The sequence below is a fragment of the Parasteatoda tepidariorum genome, chromosome X1 (assembly GCF_043381705.1).
Source record: "Parasteatoda tepidariorum isolate YZ-2023 chromosome X1, CAS_Ptep_4.0, whole genome shotgun sequence".
Classification (NCBI taxonomy): domain Eukaryota; kingdom Metazoa; phylum Arthropoda; class Arachnida; order Araneae; family Theridiidae; genus Parasteatoda; species Parasteatoda tepidariorum.
Genome location: NC_092214.1, coordinates 3,748,878 through 3,761,464, shown reverse-complemented (window position 1 = coordinate 3,761,464; position 12,587 = coordinate 3,748,878). Strand labels below are relative to the sequence as shown.

General features: G+C 29.2%; 1 protein-coding gene across 4 annotated transcripts in view; it reads left to right on the top strand.

Moving 5' to 3' along the window:
- LOC107441643 (tripartite motif-containing protein 2) overlaps nt 1–12,587 on the top strand; it is a 46,817-nt gene that overhangs the window by 24,659 nt on the left and 9,571 nt on the right. For all 4 annotated transcript variants that reach the window (XM_071187299.1, XM_071187297.1, XM_071187298.1 and 1 more), the window contains one exon: nt 1,264–1,614. In XM_071187299.1, the coding sequence (XP_071043400.1) occupies nt 1,264–1,614 (351 nt within the window). The remainder of the gene's footprint in view (nt 1–1,263; nt 1,615–12,587) is intronic.

The following is a 12,587-nucleotide window of genomic DNA, read 5'->3' as shown; positions in this document are numbered from 1 at the left end:
TAAATATACCTTAAATTTTCGTAAGGGATGCTACGAATTTTTCGCGCTTGAAATTCCTAAGACAGCCTAGCTTTGAGGCTGCTATATAGAAGGTTATTTCTCAAGGTTTTGGGTTAGGGTAATATACGTATAATAAAGCAGATTATTACAGACCTCGTTTCTAGGTCAAAAGGTTTACACGTAAACCGTGAAAAAAACCTTTTTAAAATTGTATGAAAATGCTTTAACGGAGTGAAAATAAATCTTTCGATCTGGTTAAAAACATGTTCTACTTTTATACGAACATTGTATGAATTTATAATTAATAAAGACGATATTCATAATTTTTTGAATCTTTGAGAAAAACAGGAATATGTTTTTTTTACTCAGCTATCTGCCAAACTATTATTTCGTCTATTAACAATAAACTTTTTTAGTTCTTCTTAGTTTATTACAAAAAAAAAAATTTCCATTAATATTATTTAAAAACATATAATATTTTATACTTCTTATACATTATTTTATTTATACCAATCTTTGTATATATTAAGAATCCCTAAATATTTATACACTATAATACACACATATATTGAAACTTGTACATACACATTTTTGAAAATTAAATATTATATACGCACACAACCTATATATATATATATATATANTCAACTACCTATATGCATATATATATATATATATATATATATATATATGTTGTATCCTCACATATTTAATTTTTAGAAATGTGTATGTACAAGGTTTAATATATGTGCGTATGTATGTTGTAAGTATGTATAAATATTTAGGGACTCTTAATTTTCTCCATGACGTTTTTTTTAATGTTTAATTTTATAAATTTTCGGTGATTTCTCTCTAAATCACCTAAACAGAATATATGATATATCCTCTTGGTGATGAATATATGTTTATTTTGATTATTTTTGAACTTATCTACCTTCAGTTTTGTTCAATAAGGTTTTCTTGTTTGTTGCTAAAATGAAGTGAAGAAACTTGTCACGTTTCGAATCTTTGGGGTTTCTAAAAGCAAAAAAAGAAAATCTATCTATCTATCTATATATATATATCATCCAAAAACAAGTTTATTTGTCTGAAATTTTCCATCTTGTGGTAGAAACCATATTTATTCTCAAATAAACTGAATATAATAATTCCTTCCTTGCTATTTTTGACCTAAATAGTAATTTATTTGTGCCTCCTTATGAACATAGTTTCTCAAGGAAATGGATGTTAAATGAGGTAATTTAGGAGATTTATAATTTGCAGGTAGAGGAAGAGGTGACTTCAGTAATCCTCAAGGCGTATGCTGTACAACGGATGGACATATTATAATAGCAGATAGTAATAATCAATGCGTTCAGGTTTTTGACTCAACAACAGGAGAATTTCATCTGAGATTTGGATCAAGAGGTCGAGCTCCTGGTGAAATGCAAAGACCTACGGGCGTAACTACTCTTCCTAATGGGAACTATGCTGTAGCGGATTATGAGAACAAATGGATTAGCATTCATGATCCAAAAGGAAAATATGTCTCTCGAATAGGAATTGGAAAACTCTTAGGTCCCAAAGGAGTAACAGTAAATAAAAATGGACACATTATAGTTGTGGATAACAAAGGTATGAAACAAAAAAACAATTTTAAAACTTTCTTAATAAGTTTATTTAGAAACATTTCTTTTTTCCAGTGATTTTACCCCAACAGGAAACACAATGACATATTGGTAAAAGAGTCTTTTTTGTAGGATCTCCAATGGGTTTTCATCTTCTTCTCAAGTAGACTTCCTGTTTTGCAAGACTATTTACAATTATAATTAGAACATACGTAAATGCATAACTTTATACAATTTAAAACACTTTTTGAATTCTGAGTAAAAACCAAAACATGGAAAACTCCTAACTTACAACAGTAACAAAGTGGCTCACAAGGGAAACTAGAGAAGTGTGACTCGCCAATTTTGAAATAAGCTAGTGGGATGTATGCCTTATGAGGAATAATTTTAGGGGGCAACATTCGTTTCGGCCTATAGAAGGTCCTGTGAGAGATAAAGAATAATTCAACATATAGAAAAATCAGTATTTTATTGCTTCAATGCAGACTATTAGTTATTGTAATTGTCTCAAAATCCAATTAATTTTGTGGTGCTTTCACGTACTATATAATGCATATTTATTGTCAAAATTGAATTCGAAAATTTTATATATCTGCAGTTTTTCAGAAAAACCTGTGAGGTTAATTTAAAAAACAATCATCATCAAACAATTGACATCAATTTGTTTTAATTTTTTTTTTCAAAAAACTTTCCAAATTAATTGGAGCATGTAATTGCAAATCAATTAATAATTAATTAACAATTAATTAATAATTAATTGATAATTAATTAATGATTTTCTGATTAATTTTCTGATTAATTCCTTAATTAGGAAGATAAAAAATTATCCAATTAATTACAAATTAATTGCATTAGGAGACAATTACAATAACTAATAGTCTGCATTGAAGTAATAAAATACCGATTTTTCTATATATTGAATTATTTTTTATCTCTCACAGGACCTTCTATGGCCGAAACGAATGCTGCCCCCTAAAATTATTCCTCATAAGGCATACATCCCACTAGCTTATTTCAAAATTGGCGAGTCACACTTCCCTAGCTTCCCTTGTCAGTAGAAAGAAACCCAAATGAGGTGACCTAGGTTTGAATTTCAGCAATGACTGGTCGATACGAATTCTTCTCCCGTTTCGCATCGACTACAGTGCTGACAAAAAATATCCACAATGGTATCCTTAATAAAGATCGCACATAACATATTTCTAAGTTACCAAGAAATTTTAGATGCAATGACTAAATTGAAAATATGCAGCAATTTTAAGACTCCAATATAATTTGGATAGAATTTCTTTTCAACATCTAGCTCTTTGAAAATAGTGCTTCAAGAGATTTTTGAGCATGTGATATGGAAAACTGCTCGACCTTCCTCCACTGGGTACTGTAGATGGAGCCTGATTGACCAAAAGGCTGTGAGGCCCTGTCCTGAAACTATTCAAACTTGATTTTTTTTTAAAAAAAAGGATTAAACTTTAATGAAGAAAAAAAATAGGATACGTGATTCAGATACGTGATATGAATTTTCCGTATCATTATAATGTAGAAATTCTTTTTAAAAAATCATGTGGAAATCAACAACAATAACTGCAAAATAAATAAATAAAAATATGTTTGGAACGCTACATGGATTTAGCGCAAATCAAAAGCGTTAAAAAGTATTTACTTAAATGTGCGATTCAAATTTCTCATTTTTTTTATATCATATGAAAATACCGAGATTTAAGAAACCACGTAGATCAATAGAAATAACTGCGAAAAAGTCGATAAAAACACAGTGATATCGTCGAGTCAAAAATTGACTAATAAATGCACGAATTGAATTTTGCATATCGTAATAATGATATGTAAGAAATATAAGATTTTAAAAAAATTGAGAAAATTCGTAGCAATTAATAGCCGAGAATAAAAACACCACATAAATTTATGATGGTATTGACTCAAATCGAGTGAATCAAAAGTGATTATTCATATGCAAGATTCAAATTTTGCGTATTGTATATCGGAATTTTAAAAGTTATGCGAAAATGTCTTGCATTTAGTGCAAAAGAAAAAAAAATTGAAACAGTGATTTACCATAGCACGTTGAAAAGTGATTACTGTAAAGCTCAATTCGAAATTTCTATGTCGTAATATCATATTAAAATTAATTCGATCTAATTGTAGCATAAAAAAGGTCGATCTAATTGTAACAGAAAAATGCTTAAATCATTTTTCTGTTGTATATCGGAATTTGCAATAAAATTACTGCTTATTAAAATATAAGTTTAAAGAAAGGAGAAAAAGACATTTTTTCCAGCGAGATTTTTAAAACGTTTGCCATTTTGGTTGCAATTTTCTTTAACAAATCTGCTAAAAAAATAGTTATGGTTCTTACCAATATTGATGAAAGACTTATTTTGTCCAGAGAAACATTAAATATTTTTTTTATCCTTATTTATTGTGATTTTAACTATTTTATTCTTCATTGGATATCTGACAAATGCCTCCCAATCTTTAAGCTATTAGGATGTTTAGATTTGATCAAAAATAACCGTGATTTTATTTATTTTGTGAATAGTTTGTAATAATTAAAAAAATAATTTTTGAAACATTTTAGTTGGAAATATCAACAATTTTAGCTATATTGTTTTTGAATAATGCTTCTAATACATTTTATAGCAATACTGTTAATTACTAATATATTGTTAATACATTGTATCAAATAATTTGGTTAATTAATGTTAAAAAAAAATTTAATAAATAAATCCAATTTTTGTTTTGTCCCGCAGTGGACTGATCGTTAAGACACGGTTCCCAGCAGATCACCGAAGTCAAGCATCACTGGCTGCGGTCAGTGTGCGGGTGGGTGACCACTTGGATCAGCCTGCGTAGGGACCGAGGGTGTGCGGTATTGGTCCTCGTTAAACTGTTCTACCGTAAAGTGCTCGACTTCGTGCGCAGGTCGTCGGGATACCGAAGCTGGGGAGCCATCCCCTCCGCAGAGGATCAAAATTGTGATGGAATGTCTTCGGATCATCCTCAGGGATGTTTCCCAGACCGTCGCCAATAGCCCATTGTGCAGCTCTACTGCGGCGTAAATGAAAAACAACAACAGCAACACCAATTTTTGTCTTAATATTTTTAAATATTTTCTAATATTCTGCAAATCCTAGTAACCGCATAATTCCAATAAAAATTACAGCTATTATGGTGTTAATTGATAACAATTTATAAATTGCATCAGAAATTTGCAGACCGCAAGTACGATAACTGCATTTTAGTCGCGTGATTTATTTGAATGCTAGGTACTACGGTATTGCAATAAAATTCTAAATAAATGGATGGTTTATTTTCATGGTCACAGATTAAAAAAAAAATTTAAAAATCTGTGATTAAAAGCATAACTCTAACAAGAAATTTTTCGTTAAACATTTCTAACGAGAAAAGTTTCTGAAGATTTTATTCCCTTTAAAAAACTTTAGGTCAAAAATTTTTGGTGGATAATCAACGAACTATAATAAAGTGGGATAAACATTATTCACAAGAAAACAAAGAATTTTCAATAAGCAACAGTGCATTTAAGAATGTTACTGAGCTTACAATAGACGCTTATAGCTCACGTATTTGTAAAAGCAATTTTTTAATTACAAAAGCTGGATGCATGTAAACTACCTTTACATCTACAGGTTGTAAAGAGATATTTTGAGCTCGCTGATTGGATTTCTCGGCAAAGCCTTCTGTTACATCTTTTTGTAGCTCGTTCCCAATATCATTTCTTCGCGCGCAGATCGTCGGGCTACCGAAGCGGGGGTGCCATGCCCTCCGTAGAGGATCAAAATTGTGATGGCATGTCTTCGGATCATCCTCCGGGATGTTTCCCAGACCGTCGCCAATAGCCCATTGTGCAGCTCTAGTGCGACGTAAATTAACAACAATATCATTTCTCCGTAATTTGCTCACAAAATGTAAATTAATTACAAATCAGTTCTAGTATAGTTCTTACACTAATTTTAAGACAAATGTTAAAGTTTTGTAAAGAAAATGAAATAGCGTCATCGACGATCTTTTAGTAGTAGCAAATTTTATGAAATCTAGTTTGCTTTAAATTTTATTCTTATTTTTTTTTATCGGTTCTTTTTTTTACGTTTTAGCATAATATTTTTTTAATATTATGTTATAGATTTCAGGTATATGCAAGGTAAACAACAATATTTTGGTAAAACATCAAATTAGAGCAATAATAATTATTTAACTTTAATTGTGAGCATATATTTTAAAAGTACTTTTTGCTAGCTTTTATAAAACAAATATAAGAAGTGATTAATATTCAAACTGAATATTATTTTGAATCTCCTTATGTTCTTAGAAACTAAAATCTCTAACTTAAATTTATCAAGAATGATTGCAGAACCAAACAAATAAAAACTATGCATGCAGGTTCAGTTTAAATTTATTATATGAGATTTTAAAATGTATATAAATATTTTCGTAAAATTATAGATTATTTGACAAAAATTTATCTTATCTTAGAGGAAAATATTCTAAAATGTTATAATTCAGCAAAATAGTTCTACTAGAACATTTATAATTTATAAAATTTACTTTATAGCGAGTGGCATATAACAAGTTTACAAATTACAATAAGTATAACAACACGTTACAAGAAAATAAAAGTACATATTAAAGTATAATTATTATTATTATTATTTTATAGATTTTCCACTTCCACTCATCACCGCATTCTATCTTCAGTCGAAAAATTTAAATCAAATGTTTGAATATTGTTGAATATATTAAGGTTTGAATATATTGTTTAGTGTTTAAAAAATAAATAAATTTATGAAATGAAAGGATAGGAAAAGATTTTAACAGATAAAGTTTAGTTTAATTTCTATTATTTCATAAAAATAGCTTTTTTAAAATGGATGAATATTTAACTGACTCAAGGAAACATTTGAAATAAATTTTAAATTCTAATATTTGCAGACTTTACTTATGCAGACTTTATCATTGAATTCTAAAATAAAAGAGGGTGCCACGTGCTGAATAAATCTGTTTAAAATTAACAAAACCAATAAAAAAAAGTTAGACAGACTCATTCTTTGCATAAAGAAATGAAATTTTTTTATTAGTATATAAATAGAATTGACAGCTGACAAATAATTTCAAAACAAACCAAACAAAAACTTAAGAATAAATCAAAAAGTTTTTTAAGGAATAGCTTTATTAAATTACAACAAAGATTTATCGATTTTTGGAGCACATCATGCTTTTAAAATTTCAAAATTAAATTAACTATACGTACAAACTGAGGGGAACGAAAGTTTCTAATTAAAAACCATGCAATTTAGATCCATAATGTGAGAATCTTTGTCCTTGAGGTTTCGAACTTTTGGAATTCTATTTCGTATTTGTCAGTTCTCCAAATTTTTTTACAAACTTGTTGTAATCTTCTAAATTTAGAACATTGCTTCTAAGGTTAATAATGTTTGATGAAATAGTTTCTATTTCATTTTTAAATAAAGAAGGCAGTATCTCAGGTGAAAAAACTGATATTTTAAGTTTGAAAAAGAAAAGCTTCAGTACAGAAATCGCCCTGTGCTTAAAACAACAAGCATAGCAGAATAAGATAGCCATATGTCACAGAGTCACACATTGCCGAGAAATCCAATCAGCGCTCTCAAAATCTCTCTTTACAACCTGTAGATGTAAAGGTAATTCACATGCAACCCGGATACTTTATTAATTATGAAATCTGAATGCTCGGCAAGATGAGGAAAGGGATAACTTTACGAGCATGCCCAAGGGTTCCAATTGCATACGATCGCATACGCAATTTGCATGCATTGAGACATGAACTATGCAAGTGTGCGAATAGGAGCATTCTCACTGCCTGTGATTTTTTTTTCCACATGTGAATGAGAACCTGGCATGTTGAAAATATTCATCCTCGTTTAGAAACTACATGGCCTTCACATTGCGGGCAATTGCCTTAGGCAGACGTGCGAATGTTTAAAATCTATGTGTTGTAAACGTACATGCGCGAATCGGATTGACGTACGATCGCATAAGCGAAACCCATGCAGTGAGTATGCTCCCTAAATGTTAATAACTGGCCAGCATTCAAATTAAATTTTATAATGAAATAAAATTTTATATGCTTATTACAAATAGTTTAACCCGAAGTGATTCCTCAATAGTGAAAAAGAGTCATGCTTTATCTTAGTAAATTTTAGGACGGCTTTGTAAATAGCAACATGCTCATGTATTATTGCACTTTTTTTGTGTGTTTGGACATAAAATTTTATTGGTTAATGAAATAAGTATACCCATAACAGATAACAAAACAAGTAATAGAACACAGGTAGTTGAACAGGAAGTGAAAACAGGTATTTGAACAGGAATTGAACAAAACAAATAATTGAAGTTCGTGTAAGTTACAGATAAGTTTTTCTTTTTAATAAAAGTTATTACTCTGATTAATTAATGCATAAATATTATACTTTTAAGCAAAATTTACACAAAAATTCTAAATTTTAAGGGAAAAATATCAATCATGCGTGCAATGGAATTACCAGTAGTTGGTTACACATTCTTCAGATTGTTGATTTTATAATTTTATGAGATAAATTCAACAAAGAAAGGGAAAAAATGACAGGATCTGCAGGAATTAAAAACTATTCTTAAAATTTACGAACACTTATTTCGTACATTAGAATTTCATTGTTGAAATTTCAATATGCAAATATTTGTCTCTCATATGTTATACTATATACCTCGTATGTTATATATATAATTATTTCTCTTATAGTATATATCTCATTAATGTGAATTTTTAGTTTAACTTTTCAGACAATGTTCTCCCTCACACATGGCGCATAATATAAATGATATCATCCAGAAGAACGTTTATTTTAATGATCGAATTTTCGCGGTTTAAAGGTCAATAATAATGGTTCAAAGAGGCAGCAAACATGCTAACAATTAATTACGTTACACAACCTAACATAAACGTTCTTTTTCTGAATAAAAATACATTTTTTTCGACGAATTTGGTTTTTTGACTATCAAAACACGAAGGATAGCCACAGTCTGGAAAATATGGTCCCAATAGTTTAATTGGGAGAGCGGTCTAAAGTTTGGGTTTCTTAATGTTAATCTTACCTCTTGCGAATTTTGCTATATACCTCGAAAACTTTTGAAGGAAATTTAAAAACATTTTTCACGCCACTGTGAAATTCGTTTATCTAAAAATAATGCCATGTAACAATTATTTATCAATACGTTTTTTGATTAGTTTTTTATGTAGGTTCTATGAAATTTGTAATTTTAAGGTATACACATTTTTGCATAATTTTAGACTCGGTAATTTAAAATGGCAAAGTACAAAATTTGAACAAAATTGGCCGAATATTTCTGAATGAATAAAATTTTTAAAATAATTTGTTGAAAATAACTCAGAAACTTTCAGACCGATTTCGCTAAAATTTCGTTTGCTCTTATTAATGCACATTTTAAACCATTAAAATTGACACTTTATCAGTGAACATTTGATAAGTCGATCAAAATTAACGTGACATTTTGCGCACTATACCTCCTTGAAATAAGCTGAAATGTATTTTTTTTTTATTTTTTTATTTTTAAGATTTGGAGTTTTCCTTTAAAACTCTAAAATAGTTTAAAATGTCTTAATGTAGAGTATTGAAAGACTCGTACGAGTATTTATGTAATAGACGATAGAACAAAACAATAATACATACAATAATGGAAGAGATACTTTTAGATTTTGACATTTTTATGAATTTCTTAAAAAGTAACTTTAGAGATACTTAGGTCATTCGTAGGATTCACACCAGCAGAAAGAATTTAGTGATCCAATAGGGCCACCTAGATTTTCATTTAGTTGTCAGAAAATTTAATATGGTCGACAAACTTAAAAAAAGAAAATCCAACTCTATAATTGAATATTTTATGTCATGGTACACATCAGAGATTATTAATTGCCATTTATTACACCCTAAAAAAATATTAAATATTTCAATCTATGTTAAATGGTGTTCAATGCTCAGAAAATTCAAAAAGTTAAACAAAAATTTTAAGTTAAGCACCCCATTGCTGTTAAACTAACCATGAATAAATTTCGTTGCTTCTCTCTCCATGAAACTCAAAAGTAGTTCTTGAAAGTCTTTCACAAAAAAAAAAGTTTGTTCCAGTGCTTAAACCAAGGGTTTCTTTAGCGATAAGTCCCGCAGTGGACTGATTGTAAAGACACGATTCCCAGTAGAACATCACTGGCTGCGGTCAATAAGCAGGTGGGTGACCACTTTGACAAAGCCTACGTAGGGACCGAGGGTGCACGGTATCTGCCCTCGTTAAACTGTTCTACCGTAAAGTGTTCGACTTTGCGTGCAGGTCGTCGGGCTACCAAAGAGGAGGGGACATTTGCTCTGCAGAGGATCAAAATTGTGATGGCATGTCTCTGGATCATCCTCGGGGATGTTTCCCAGACCATCGCCCATTGTGCAGCTCTAGTGCGTCGTAAATAAAATACCTACCTACCTGTAATTATGTGATAAAAATTGTAATTATGTGATGAAAAAAAATTCTATTCTATATTGTGATAAGCTTGGAGTGAAGACGTTATTTTCCATAATTTTTTTTAAAGAATGAATTAACCCCTTAATGATCTGTTGAATTTATAATAAATTTATAAAGTAAATATATAAAATATATAAACCTATAAAAATGTGAAATGAAAAAATAATTAAAATTATTCCGCACATGCACCGTATGAAACTACTTTAAATGCTCGTATCTTCAAATTTTAATGCTTTTTTTATAAGTCTTAAATTAGCAATTTTGATATTAATTGAAAATAGTTCCAAAAATTTTGGTAAATTTTGCTGATTATTTACAAAGTTATAGACAAAAAATGTAAGACAAAAAAAAATAGTTTTCTCATAAAAATGTCCATATATCCATAAATATGTAAGCTGCGTGTACGAAATTTTAGGAAATTATTGCAAATAACAAGCAGAGTAATCAATGCAAGTTACAAGCTTATTGCGATATTTTTTGGCATAGGGTGTTCAAAAAATAATCGTAATTTGTTACAGGTCGCTTAATTCTCTGAATGCTGTAAAACTTTTTGATAAGTATGAGAAACTGCATGACCTAAAGTTATAAAATAATTCTCTAAGTATTTCTTAAGAAATCTTTTGTAATTGCCTTCAAACTACTATATTTTAATTTTGCCATTTAAACATTTTTCTCCTGCCTCGTAAATTTTTGGTCAAGTTTTGATTAAATTTTTTCCTGTTATTTTGTGACATCTAACAAGACAAATATTTCAAGTTCACTTTTGAAAAGAATTTTAAAAATATTATTAACGGACATTATGTATGGGAATACTCTGTGTGTAAGAAAAGTTTTTTTTTACATAACATTTATCTTGCATATAATATAATTTAATTGACATTTAAAAACTGTTTTGATTGAGCGGATTGATTTACATTTCTTCATTTCGTATGACAAAACCAAGCAAATATATTTAGCTTAATTTATAGTTATAATGCATTTTTCTGAAAGCTAACAAAAAAATTTTCGCGAAAAAGTTTATTTGTGTTGATTTCGTAAAATTTATTTGTGAAAAAGAAATAGCAATTATTAAAAAAAAGTTTGTTTGGAAAAAAAGTGAGTTGATTATAATGTGCTTACCACTAATAAATAATAAATAAAATTGTAATGAAAATATTTTGTTAATGCGATTAAGATTATTGGATGATTTCACAATTCAGTACTGTACATGACAAATGAAATTTATTTATTTCTTAAAAGAAAGTATTTCACAAGTATGTACTATGCTTTAAATATCAGTCTCTAAAAATTGTTTCAATCATAATCACATAAAATACTAAAAAAAAAATTATAATTTCTAATTATCTCTTTTCCGTAAAAAATCTTATTATGTTAAATTCTTATATGTGTTTAATTTTCAAACGTCATTAAAACAGATGATAAATTGTAAAGTTTAAAATTAATAATTATAATTATAATTATAAGAAGAAGAAGAACACCAATTGATTTCGTTAATTTTAATTACTGTAGTAATTGTAGGTTTTCATTGTGCTTTGTGAAAAGTTAGAGTTGAGCTACCATCAAAAAATTTTTAAAAAATTCAAATTCTTTTTTAATGTGACAGTTAATAACAGCTTCGGTCAGAATATTTTCAATGTTTAAAAAATGTTCTGGTTATAGAAATTTTATTTAATTCTAATATTTATTTAAATTTGAAGAAATACTGCATAAATCCATCTTGATTCGCGAGACAAGCTAGCTGTTAATGAAATAGTGGTTAATCATAATAAAGTAATTGCTCTTTCGCTTCTTCTTCGAACATAAATTTTCCCTTTGAAACCTAACAATCTCACTCTTGCTGAGAGAAATCTTTCTTCATACCTTACTATATAGCAACCTCTTCATCAGGTAAACGCCAAGAGAAGCTAAATTCTCTCTACATGTTGACGATGGGATACCGCAGCTGAAAGTCCTTATCTTGACGGCTAAAGATGTTGGCGAGACATGGAATAAACCGCAACTTATTGAGGTGAAAAATTTTCTGTAATTAGTGAGGCTCATCGGACCTTATATAAGGTTTCTCCGGAATTCTCGAAGCCTTGCATTGGCAATTTCGCTTCTCTAATAAATCACTTTAATGCACAGGTAGTATCGGAGCCATCGAAAGACAATACGACTAAGAATGGACAGACATGCACAGGATTAAAAAACAGCAAACTGGAATTTATTTAAACATCATAATCAGAGAACGAACATCCAAGTGACACACCAATCGAAATGCTTACCAGTAAAAACTAGGGACTATCTTTCAAAATAATGTTTTGTCTTAAGAAAAAAGGGAAACCCGAGTAGTTACAATTGGTACATTAAATAGGTCGAGACAAAAACATGTTTCTAAAGGTTAGTAAAGGAAAACTGTAAATGTTA